This window comes from Mustela nivalis, assembly GCF_964662115.1.
Source record: "Mustela nivalis genome assembly, chromosome: 16".
Lineage (NCBI taxonomy): Eukaryota > Metazoa > Chordata > Mammalia > Carnivora > Mustelidae > Mustela > Mustela nivalis.
Window position 1 is genome coordinate 40,726,041 of NC_139035.1, and position 13,496 is coordinate 40,739,536.

At 36.5% G+C, this 13,496-nt stretch overlaps 1 protein-coding gene across 4 annotated transcripts in view; it reads left to right on the forward strand.

The window, feature by feature from the left end:
• The window catches only part of CAMSAP2 (calmodulin regulated spectrin associated protein family member 2), a gene marked incomplete at its 5' end in the record, with an annotated part of 119,505 nt that overhangs the window by 18,931 nt on the left and 87,078 nt on the right, over window positions 1-13,496 (forward strand). For all 4 annotated transcript variants that reach the window (XM_082701955.1, XM_082701956.1, XM_082701957.1 and 1 more), the window contains one exon: window positions 2,703-2,962. In XM_082701955.1, coding sequence (XP_082558081.1) covers window positions 2,703-2,962 — 260 coding nt within the window. The remainder of the gene's footprint in view (window positions 1-2,702; window positions 2,963-13,496) is intronic.

The window sequence follows — 13,496 nt, forward strand, 5'->3', positions numbered from 1 at the left end:
CACTGTTTCCCAGGTAACCCAGGCCCAACGGTCTTTGCCATCTTCACCCCCTCCCTTTGCTTTATTCCTGGGTATTTTTGGGTTTGTATTAAGTAATTCTTTATGTCTTTTACTTCTTGGTTTTCACACTTCATTTCCTTACCTATATAGTCTATGTCTGATTTTCACCACTGTCAGTATTGAAGATCAGATTAATTATCCCCAAACATCATTCTATTTTTTTTTTTTTAATTTTATTTGTTAGAGAGAGCGAGTGAGAATTTGAGCAGGGAGAAGAACGGAGGGAGAAGCAGACTCCCCTCTGAATGATGAGCCTGACGTGGGGCTCCATCCCAGGACCCTGAGGTCATGACCTGAGCCAAAGTCAGGTGTTCAACCAACTGAGCCACCCAGGCGACTCCCCCCAACATCATTCTTAATGTGTCACTCTTCTCCTTTTAAACAGTAAGCATTTCCTTGCTACTGTATAAAGCCTGCATCTTTAAAAGAGATACTACTTTTGTCTTATCCCTTGCCTCCCATTCCAGCTTTACTGCTTACTCTTACATGAACCCTTTCTTCCACCCAGATTATTGAATTTGATGTCTCTTCACATCTTCTCTTTCTCTCCCTGGCTCTCCCCTTCTGTTTAGATACTCTTTATTTTTTATTTTTTTAGCTAAATAAATTCTGCCTATTCTTCTATCCTTTTTCTTAACATAGAAGTCATCTCAGCCCACTGTGATGCTGCTTGCTTTGACTTTTAAGCACTTAACAGTTCATTTAGAACGATTGTTCATTTAGCAATTATTTTCTTTCATTTGATGCCTACTCATTCATTGTTTCTGAATTGCTTAACTTCATTTGTCTGTCTAGTCTTCTTGTAGATTATTGACTTCTTGAAGGTGGGAATTATTTCTAACTCCTTGAATTTCTCCAGAACCATGATGGTATATAAAATGATCAATGTAATCATTATTATAATAATGTTTGATGAAAAAATATTTTTTAAAGATATATTTATTTATTTTAGAAAGAGGGCGCGTGTATGCATGTATGTGGGAGTAGGGGCAGAGGGAGAAAATCTTTGAGCAGACTCCCCACTGAGGTGGGGCTCAGTCTCATGAGCCATGAGGTCTTGACCTGAGTCAAAACCAAAAGTCAGTTAACCCGCTGAGCCAACCAGGCACTTCTGGTGAAAATATTTTTCTAAATAATAAAAGCTCTTTAACTTTAGGGTGAGGGGCTCCTGGGTGGCTCAGTGGGATAAAGCCTCTGCCTTCGGCTCAGGTCATGATCCCAGGGTCCTGGGATTGAGCCCCATATCGGGCTCTCTGGTCAGCAGGGAGCCTGCTTCCACCTCTCTCTCTCTCTCTCTCTGCCTACTTGTGATTTCTGTCTGTCAAATAAATAAATAAAAATCTAAAAAAAAAAAAAAAAAAAAAAAACCAAAACTTTAGGGTGAGAATTGCTGAGGAGTATATTAATATTTTGTGAATATATTTTTAAAATGATCACTTTGATTAGTCCTGTGACTTATTTTGAGCTTGTATTAAAGCTGTCTATTCAGAAGATTCTTAATACCAGTGATTGGGGTTGTCTGGCTTTGAAACCTCACTTTTCAAAGAGAAGGCAGGCAAGGGACTGGCTAGGTGTCACGCCAGAGCTATCAGGTCCTGTGGTTGTAGCTCCACGGTAGCTTGTAACTTAGATGCTTGCCTTTCCTTTTGGAAGAGAAACCTCATTCTTACATTGGCTTTGGTTAAGAGCACAGAGTCCAGCTAAGGAGTGGGAGGAAGAGGAAGACATTCAAGGTAGAGAACAAGAAAACTTGTAAAACAGTGAGAAGTGTTTTGTTTGTTGCTTTTTTGGTAATCTGGCTGCCATCAGATATAAAAGCAGCTCCTAACAGTGTTTTAGAAGTAGACCTTGAGAGAGTAGGGCTTGACATTGTTCAAGGGAAATCGCTGGCAGAAAAGAAACTCAGAAGAATTTGTTTTCTTTCACATGGCCCATTTATATATTCTCCTTTCTGTATCTCCATTTCTGTGTCCGTTGGATGTACTGGAGGGCTTGTTGGGGTAGGATGGTGAGTGGTAAGGTGAAGGTAGTAGTGATTTATAGGTGAAGGGATTTTTAAGAGTAGTTCTCCCCTAAACTATAGCTGTCATGGTCTGTAAATACCTTCAGCAGGCTAAGCAAGAAGGGCAAGAGACCAGAGACCCTGAGACAGAGGGACACACTAAGTTAAGCAGTTTTTGTTTTGCAAGTGCTTAGCTGCACAACTTTGGGCAAATGATCTTATGCTGCCATTTGGCAAGGGTTTGCATTCTCCCTACAGTATCTGTTATAGTGCATTTTCTGGTTGACTACTTGAATGTGAGGGCATTCATTGAAATTAGTTTTTAGGAATCTTTCGCACATTCTGTGCATTTGAGTATGCATGTGAGAAAACTTTCCTCAGAGGCACTGGACTTAGAAAACTTTTCTCTTTGTTTCCTTTGTAGTCCCTTTTTAGATTATACTTGGAACAATATCTTCTGTAAAGGAGATTTCTATCTCCTTTATTCTAGATTATTTGCCAAGCTCTAATAAATTATCTTTTTAGCTAAAGGGTTATTGTTATTTTTAAAAGGAATCCTCTGTGACATAATAATTATTAAATAAATTGTGTTTCTTTTATAAACATACCCTAAGAATTTTTTTCATCTTAATCTTTATAGAAAATGTGCCAGAGGAACTTCGAGAACCGTTTTACACTGATCAGTATGATCAGGAACACATCAAACCTCCTGTTGTTAATTTGCTTCTATCAGCTGAACTATATTGTCGTGCTGGGAGTCTCATTCTCAAGAGTGATGCTGCAAAACCTCTTTTGGGCCATGATGCTGTAATCCAGGCTTTAGCACAGAAAGGTCTTTATGTCACTGACCAAGAAAAACTGGTAACTGAACGAGATCTCCACAAGAAACCCATACAGATGGTGAGTCTTTATTTATTCAGCAGTACTTTGTTTGAAGTGCATACCTTTGAGTGTGAATTGTATTATAAAACGGAGGGAAATATGTTTTGAAATTGGATTGTCATCTCTGCCTAGAGTTTAAAGACTGTCATTTTCTTATAAACCTCGTTTCCATGTGAAGGAAGATTTTCATAAACTATTTTGGAATGCTTGGTGCCATTCTAATACCCAGGAAAAATAATTACATTCTTTCTAGCTCCTTTGAAATGATTTTTACTTAATTTAAAAATTTATTTTTTCTGTCATAGAGACTATCTAGAAGAGACAGGAAGTGTATCCTTGATTTTATCCTCATTAGGAAAAAGATTTGTGTTCATTTACATACTAGAATGACCTCTTGGTAAATTTCTGCATATCATATGTTTTAGTTTATTTAATAACTATTAGTCCATTCTTGTGAATGAAGGGCTCTAAGTTGTGATAAGCATTCAGGAGCTTTGTCCTTATAATCTCTGGAGATAAGTCCAAGGTTTAGGTTCATCGTATACTACTTCATTCTGATGTACTACTTTAGCTTAAGTTCACATTAAGTTCACAAAATGCTGAACATCATCAAGAATGGTATTAGAAGGAAAGAATGATTTGCACATTTGATTAAATCATGCTCTTACATGAGACTAGTTGTAGAAGGGGAGAGATATATATAGAAGAATGTATTTAGAAATATACGAAATCATAAAGTTGAAGAAGGATGAATGAAAATTATTTTACCAAATCTAGTACTAAATGAGGTGATAACCTACTTTCTGCCTATTTTCGTTCTTTAAAAAAAAAACAATTTGTTATGAGAAATAGAGAATAATATCTCAAGAAAAATTTAGTTAATGAATGTATAGATTTATAATAGAATTACTAAAGATAACTAAGAATGTTTATTATCACATAGGAGATTTTCAGCTTTCATTGATGGCTTTAAATTCACCTTATGGTTACCCTCTGATTTTTCTATGTCTGCTTTGGATGCATATCATGTATGTGAATGGTTTGCCCACTGCAGGGGTGAGCAGAATTTTACTTAGGTGTCCTAGCAGTATTTCACATTCAGCCTCTCTAGAATCACTGCACTGTTTGGATGCTGCAGCTATGATTATTTTTGCTTCCATTATTTCAAGGCCAAGTAGATTGTTATAAAGCACATCACTGACTTCATGAATCTTTGTTTGCTTAGTAGCTGCTTTTTCAGATACAGTTAGATCCTTTAGGTAACCTGTTATCTATTTCAGGTCCTCTTTAAGAAGAAACAAACTTCACTTTTTCGGGATTATTTTCCTAGTGCAGTTTGGTGCACGTAAGATAAAATAAAAAGATACTTGTAGAATTAATTTAAAAATGAGGGGTTTGGAAAACAGCTAGTAACATTACTATTGGGTTTCTTTCGCACTATATTTGATCCTGGTGATAGCTGTGAATATATTTAAATTCGGTTGTAGGAAATGGTATTTAAAGACCATGATTTAAGTGATACAGAATTGCTCTTTGTCTGGTTCTGACTTCTTTCTGTGGGTTTTAGAATACTTCATGTGTGACTACCTCATCTTGACCCTCTTCAGTGTCAAATTTATTGACCTGTGCTTTGTCACAGTTTGATTTAAAGCTTCTCAATTGCTGTGAAATTTTGATTGTATGATATTATTAATATTATATTACAGTTTTCAAAAACCTATATGAGAACATTTCTCAGAGTACTGTTAAAAACTTTGTTCCTTAAGAAACTGTTTTGTTTGGTTTTAGAGTAGGAGTAATAAGTTTCACTTTTCTCCTTTGTCTTGCTTTTTGGAAAGTAAAACGGAAAATAGTGTTTAGCACTGAATAGATTGACTTCCAATACCACCCCCTGCTTTCGTCTCTAAATTATTTTAGTACTTTTGGGATCTTTATTTCTGTATGCTGCCTTACAGTCTCTTGGAAAATTCACATGATAGTAACAAAAGTATCAACATAAGTATAAGGTCGGTTTGACTAAGCAGATTTTATTAATTTCGGGGTGGGTTGGGGCTTGGGAGGAATGCCTTTTTTTTTTTTTTTTCTTTTTTTAAATGAGAACACATGTTGGAGAACATATGCTTTTTTATCACAATGCTTTTATAGGCAGATTTTTGGAGAGTATAGGTTTAAAATTTTTCTTCTGTGTTTATATCAGTGGGAAAATATTTTAGACACTGTGTTTTAAAGCCAATTAATAATTATAATGCATTAAAGTTCATCAAGCACATAATCACTATCTGTAGACGTGAGAAGATATTGTAGCCATGATCTGCCTATTAACTATTACAAATATGTGAGTAAAAGACAAATGCAAACAATATACAGTTACAATGCTGAAATGCTTACTGTTCTGAGAACTAAACTTGATGTGTGCTTGAATCAGCATTAAGTGTATGACTGAATAGTTAGCAGAGGAAGAGTTGTGTACATTGAAATCACAGGGGAATATCTTCAACTGAAAGTATGCTGTAGCCCAAATCACATTATCTATTAAATTATTTGTGAAAATAATACTGATATCTAGGATAATCTGAAAATTTAGGGACTTGTGGCAAATGGACTCAGATGCTGAAAAAGATAGCTTAAGCGTACAGAGCAGATTTCAAGCTTCCTTCCATAGCAAAATGAATTTGTATGAGTATTACATTCCGTATCACTAGGTTAGGCTAGGGACTTTGATCAGGATCATAAAATCTTAAATTTCGTAGAATTTTATAGCCAGGAAGAACTTTAGAAATCAGAAACCAGTATGTATAAAACTTTCCAATGAAGAGGAACTTGAGGAACATGAGTACCAGGGAACTTTGAATAGATTCCCATTTCTCTTTTCAGAACTGTGACATTAGTACCTTAGAAGAGGGGTTTGGATATGTATTTTTAAGCAGGCGTTTTGGATGAATTTTGTGATCAAGAAGGTATGAGAAATTTTGTCTGATCCAGTGTCATTTTATATATGTGATACTTATTTAGAGAGGCTAAGTGATTTGCCTAAGGTAGAAGTGTTATACACTAGCAAAACTAAAATTAGAACTTGAATGAACTAGAATTGTTACTTTCTAATTGATAGTGCTATTATCTGTATCAAATTTATGCACTTAAATGTGTCAAGTTATGTTTACTTAGCTGTCTAAACTGTAGTCTGATTACGAATTAAACTCTGGTTGTGAATCAGCTTTCCAACCATGTTTGCATATATGGGAAATAAGAGTTGATGTTTGTAAAAGTCAATTATTTAAGTAAATGTGTATATATGTGTGTGTGTAGGTATGTATGTAGTATGTGTGTTATGAAATAATGAGATTGATTTTCATATGATTGCAAAATAACACTTTAAAATCAAATCTTGTTTTGGGACAATCATTATTATAAAAACAAAAAATTTATTTTGATGCACTTTGTTTTAATGACTACCAAAAAAGATTGAATATCTTGTTTGTTTAATGGAAATTAAAGTGGGCTGTTAGGTCATTTGATAAGTAAGGCATAAAATGTTCTCCCATGAAGGGTCGTTATTACTTTATGGATACTTCTGGATATTCAGAAAATAAAAGCTAAAAAGCTGTTGTACATATGTGTTACTGGCCAGTAAACAGCTTTGTTATAATAGAAAGCCAGTGAAGCTCTGGTTAAAACATAGAAAGATGATGGAGATATTTTTTTACTCTCAAGAAGGATACTCTATGTAAAGAAGAGTTACTTCGTTTTATCACATTTCATGGTCTGCATTAAGCTGACCATTAATGCCTCCCCTTGAATGACATTGAGCTTAGGATCTAGTGAGGAAGAGGCCTGCAGAAAAACACTAATTAGATAACATGAAATAGATGCTTTAAATGTAAGTTTAAGCACAGGGAATAGAGAGGTGTATATAATGATTTCTTCTAGGGAGGGACAGAATGGGACAGAATGACTGAGGTTTCAGTGGATAGGAAAAGGAATGAGATGAGAATGGCAACCAGGTTGAAGGAGTTGTTTGAGTCAAGGTTGAACTGTGAAAGTAGGTTATGTATTACAAGTGACAGTGTTGACTGCATGGAAGCATAGAAGTGAGATGAGGCTAAAAAATAGGTTGGGGTGGGACGCCTGGGTGGCTCAGTTGGTTGGGCAGCTGCCTTTGGCTCAGGTCATGATCCCAGCGTCCTGGGATCGAGTCCCACATCGGGCTCCTTGCTCAGCAGGGAGCCTGCTTCTCCCTCTGCCTCTGCCTGCCATTCTTTCTGCCTGTGCTCGCTCTCTCCCCGTCTCTCTCTCTGATAAATAAATAAAATCTTTAAAAAAAAAATAGGTTGGGGTTAGATCATGAAGAGGCTGTAAACTGAATAAGGATTTTTAAACTTTTTTGTGGGATATAAGATCATGGAATAAGTTTTCATATTATATTCTTTGGTTTTTGGTGATGGTGGTGGTGCTTTGTTGATTTATTCTTTCCCTACCTATAGTAAACAAAACATTGTAAAACACTGTGAAATACTTTGTGAGCTCTTATACTGTCAGCTTAGTGTAAAATACAATATTCTATTCTCAGATTTTTCTGATTTGCTTACATCTATCTTTATACTTACTCATTTCTCAGATTCTCTAGTGGCTCTTTTTATTTAGTTTACTGTGCCAGGCATGGGATTGCACTTTATATATTGTATCTTCCATAATTTAATTCTTAGGACAACCCTAACAGAAAAATATATTGTCTCTGTTCTACAGATGAGGAGCTGAGGCTTTGAGAACCTAAGTTAGATCACAGGGCAATCATAGTAACTAGCGAAGGCAGGATTCAGACCATCTCTATTTTAGCTGTAAGTCCCATGCTCTTGGGGTGTCTTGCTGGCTCAGTTGGTAGAGAATTTGACTTTTTTTTTTTTTAAGATTTTAATTTTTTTATTTGAGAGAGAGCAGGAGAGAGAGGGAGAGAGAGAATCCAAAGCAGACTCTGTGCTGAACTGAGAACCTGACACGGGGCTCAATCCCATAATCCTGAGATCATGACCTGAGCTGAAACCATGATTTGGATGCTTAACTGACTGAGCCACCCAGGAGCCCCACACATGTGACTCTTGATCTTGGGGTTGTAAGTTTGAGCCCCATGTTGGGTGTAGAGATTACTTAAAAATAAAATCTTAAAAAAAAAAAATCCCATGTTCTTAACCACTACATTGTTGTGGGTTTTTTTTGTTTTTGTTTTTTTGTTTTTTGTTTTTGTCTGCGCCTGAGTAATAGGAAGGTAGTTGGAATAGGATAACAGGACTAGGTAATAGGAAAGTGGGAAGTGGAGAGGTAGGAGGAAGTAAAATGGTATGCTACCAGGAAATCTGCCTGGTGGTTTGAAATCTTGGGTAATTTGTCCATGCTACTTTTCAAAGTAATTTACCATTAGTTCTGTCTTGAAGGTTATGTGAATTTCATGTACTGGCAAATAACTGTAAGCTTTGACTTGACTGTTAATAGATGATGAGGCATAGTTATGACAAGCCTTTCTGGGTGGATATGAATTTCTTGATTTTAAGAACGTACAAGGTAATTCCCTTGTTACCATTATCTTTGCTGGATATATGAAAGGTGTTGAGGACAGAGAAGCTGATCTCAGGAACATGTGCTGTTCCTTTTTTCTTTGTCTTCCTTTCTGCCCTGTTTCAACATGTTGGTCTTGTTTGGCAGCTATTCTTATGGATTTCCATGGTGCCATCACCTGTTGGAACTCAGTGAAATTTACTTATGTTTCTAGAAGCTTAAATTTTTTTTTCCCTACTTAAGAAGATTAAAAATTACATGTTAGAGGAAGAGATTTATATAAATGTAAACATTACAATAGTAGTTGAGATACTAATTTCTGGTCACTCTTGTATAATAATGACTTGCAAAGTTACGAGTGGAACTTGTCTGTGAAGAGGGTTTTTTAAATTCATCCATAGTGCTGGATCTCAGTTTTCTCTTTCCCAGTAATCATGTACCTCATTTGGATTCCATTATTTCTAGGTAACATATTATGTACACCTTAGTTAACAATTCACATTATCTTTTGATATTTTACAACCATGTTTATTATGTTTGAGTCAGTGTTAATTTGTAATAATTTATTTAGAACTCCAGGTTTACTGTCTATGGAATAACCTGATGACTGGTGTTTATTTTGCCAGAGGATCTCACAAAAACCCTTTGTATTTATACTAAAACTGAAATCAGTCAGGCCCTTTATTAACTTATTTAGCTTATTTATGGAGCTTCTGCTATGTACTGTGTTTTTTCTACTGCGATTAAAAAGAGTTTCTACCCTTCAGGGTCTTGCTTTCTACTGAGGATTATAGAAAGATGACCAAATTATATATCTTTAAGGTGTACAGAGGCACCAAACTTAGTCCTACTCTTATGCTGAGTTTTGAAGGAATTTACCAGGGAGGCAAAGACGGGCATGTAATGAGGTAGTGTGTATGAACGTATAACAGGATGTTAAAAGGGAGTGTGAGAGCTTCGTTACATGCTTAGGGAAAGACAAAGGAGTTTGGTTGTAGCTTTAGAATTAGGTACATGTTAGGGAACCATGAGAAAAGAGACCAGAGTTAGATGGGGACAGGACATGAATAACCTTTTATGCTATGCCAAGTGTGTACTTTATCCTGAAATGATAGGAGATGATCCACCTAGTATAAGGTTTTAAACCAGAGAGGATACCGTCAGAATTGTGTTACAGAAAGTCACTCTAGTGGTATTGTGAAAGAGATAGCACTTAGGAAGCTGTTAAAACAGCGGCGACCTGAAGTAGAGGCTGTTGAGATGCAGAAGAGAGTTTGATTGGAGGAAGCATTTTTGAAGTAGAATTAAGGTGATTTTTGAATCTTCACAGCTGGGAAGTAAAGAGAAGCTAGAATAGGACTGGCAAAAAGATTTTATCCCTTATGCCAACTCTGATTAATAGGTGGTTATAACTACCAGAAGTTGGGGAAAATAGCTTCTTGGTTTCACTCTGTTCTTCTGGGAGGCTCAAGGTCTGGATGTTAGCTTCCCTATCCTCTGTTGCTCCTGGTGCTTTAGAACCATATTTTTATTCAATAATGATAAAAAACAAAAACAACCCAAAATAAGTAAAGGGTCAGTTTTATACTTTGAATATATATTTAATATAGTAAATAAGTAAACATTTAATATAAATATCAGTTGAACTGATGTTCTTAAATCTCTTATTTTTGGGGAGAACGATAAAGGTGACTGTGGCTTGTCTTACATTCTTTTTTCTTCTTAGTACCTGTTGGAAAAAAGGAGCTGTATATAAGTGAAAGTGGATCTTTCTGTGTACAGAGAAATGAAGTAAGATTGATATTTATTTTGTTAGAGTATCCTGGTTTTTAGTTTATGTTATTCTTATATATTTACCACAAAGATGGATGGGAATTCCTGGATGTAATAAACTTACTCAGTTCCACTTCGTACACTAAGTGAGGTTGGTGATGAAGTAGATGATCTCTGCCCTAAAGATGCTCTTGGAAGACATAAGGGGTTATGTGGAATTTTGGAAGAGCTGCAGTGTGGAGACTTGTCTAGACTTGTGCAGGCTTGTGGGGATGAAATGAGGAATAAACAGAATTGAGCATACTTGACAAATGTTAATTTCTAATGCAATATATGAGAGAGGTCGTAGTATTCTTGTTCTATAGGTGAGGAAACTGACACCCACAAAAGGTGCATTAATTTGCCCAAGGCCAAGCAGGTGATAAAACATGATGCTAGGATTTAAACTTGTATCTGCTGCCTTCAAAGCCATGTTTATCCCATTTACACCAGATGGCCTTTCAAAAAATCCGGCCAAGCAAACTAATAGGAAAAAAAAGTGAGATTGTAATTGGAATCTAAAACAAACAAACAAGCTCAGAGATGCAGAGGGCAGATTTGTGGTTGCCATAGGCAGCAGGTAGGGTGTGGGCAAAAGGGTTAAGAGGGTCAAAAGGTAGAAACTTAGAGTTTTAAGTCATGGGGATGTAATGTACAATGTGGTGACTAAGTTAATAATATTATAGTGCATATTTGAAACTTGCTAAGATAATAAATCTTAAAAATTCTCACAAGAAAAAAATTCTGTTACTGTGTATTGTGACAGATGTTGACTAAACTTAATGTGATCATTTCACATATTGAGTCATTATGTTATACACCTGAAACTAATATGTCAATTATACCTCAGTTAAGAAAACTACCATTTCTATGGTGCTTAATAGTTGATGATGCATTTTCACTTTTTTTGGTAACACCCAGAAAAGATAAATAGGGTAGTTATTATCAACTCCTTTTGACAAGTGAGGAAACCTTGTGGATGGCTTTATTTACTAAGATACTTATTTGGTTTCTTCTGACAGGTGTAGAAAGAGGTGGTGAGTAGATCATGATCAAATAGCTAGTTAGTGACAAAGCAGAGGTAGTTCCCAGATCTTTCTGACTCCTAACCCAATGCTTATTCTACAAATACATTGCACTACCATCCTTCCCCCGCCCCGCCCTTGTGGATCTGCATTGATTCTGAGAAGATCCACAGAGGGTTAGCATGAAGTGGAATATCACACACAGAGTGTTCAGCAATGACAGGGAATCCCAAGAATGGTAGGAAGGAAAGGGAATTGTTTTGGTCACTGTCTTAGTCTGTTCAGCCTGCAGTAACAAAATACTACGGACTGAGTAATTTATAAATAAGCTTATTTTTTGTAGTTTTGGAAGCTAGAAAGTCCATGATCAAGGATTAGCATGGTTGGGTTCTGAAGGCCTCCTTCTGGATTGTAAACTACAGATTTCTCATTGTGTCCTCACATGCTGGAAAGGGCAGGATTTCTCTGGAACCTCATATGTAAGGGCATTCATCCCATTCATGAGGGCATGGGCCTCATGACCTAATCATCTGCCAGAGGCCCTGTTTCCTGATACCACCACCTTGGGCATTAGAATTCTAACATAGGAATTCTGGGGAAACGTGAACATCCGGACCATGGAAGGTACTCTTTTCTTAGGTAAGGGATGAATCTCATTTAGTTACCGCTGATATATAAAGTTACAGATTTTTAAAAAAATATATTTATTGACTTGACAGAGAGAGAAGGAACACAAGCAGGAGTGGGAGAGGGAAAGCAGGCTTCCTGCTGAGCAGGGAGCCCCATGTGGGGCTTGATCCCAGGACACTGGGATCATGACCTGAGCCGAAGGCAGACGCTTAAGGACTGAGCCACTCAGGCACCCTAAAGTTACAGATTTTAAGAAATAGAGTGACTCACTTTGCAAAATAGTATTGTAATTTAAAAAATATTTTAGGTTTCATTTTCATAATTTCCCTGTTTTAAAAACAATCCTGGTTTAGAAAAACAGGACTTAAAATAACTGAGTTTTTAAGAACACGTGTGAAGGGGTGCCTGGGTGGCTCAGTTGTTAGGCTTCTGCCTTTGGCTCAGGTCATAATCCTGGGGTCATAAGATCGAGCCCTGCATTGGGCTCCCTGCTCACTGGGAAGCCTGCTTCTTCCTCTTCCATTCCTCCTGCTTTTGTTCCCCTCTCTCTGTCTGTGTCAAATAAATAAATGCAATCTTAAAAAAAAAAAGAACACACGTGAAATGAAAAATGTTTATTGTAATGTTTAGTGTGTGTTTGTTGTATTAAAAGTTTTGTTCTTACATAAAATCTAGATTCTTTATTTGTTAAACATTTTATATTTCTTTTTTCTAGCTTTATTGACAAAAATTGCATATATTTAAGGTACACCAATGTTTTAGTATACATATTCACTGTATATATTTATCATATTGAACCAAGTATTAGGTCTTGAACAGTAGGGGCTCAATAAATGAAGTGTTAATTTCGGGCCACAGAGATCAGATATTTTGGACAAATTGAGATGGTGGACAGTTTCTTATTTCCCTAGAGACCATGTGTATGCATCTTACCCTGCTCCTGGCTATTGCTGATTTATCTAAGGGTTGAGATACCTGATATATGGTGGGCTGATTGGATTCTTTACTGAGAATCTGAAAACCCAGATGGAGAGAGAATCCCAGCACAGTGATAGTAGGCAGTTGGAGCTCCATCTTACCAAGGCTGTGCCCTATAGACGGAAGTCTGTGAACTCCCGCTGCTGAGATCGCTGGCGCAGCTCAGCTTCTGTCCTTCTAAGTTTAGCGGTCAACCAATCCAGTGCCAACCAATCCAGTGCCCTTCCAAGAAGCCCCAGTTTTTGTTCAAATTAGCACAGTTAATTCAACATTTATATTCTGCTGCTTGCTATTAAAAGAACTGTAGCAAAATACTAAATAAAGAAAAAGCTGTCGGTTATTTATTTTCTTTTTCCCCAATCGAGGAAGCTTGAAGTTTCAGAGCTGAAAGACCCTGGCAGTCATTTGGTCTGGTACTGACCTTCTTTTGACTGTGACTCACAGAAGTACATTTTACTGCAAATGTTATTTGCCACACCTGGTTTACTTAGTTACGCATATATTATAGAAACAAAAGTATTTACGCTTTTAACTTGATATTTGTTCTATTCTAGTTGGAA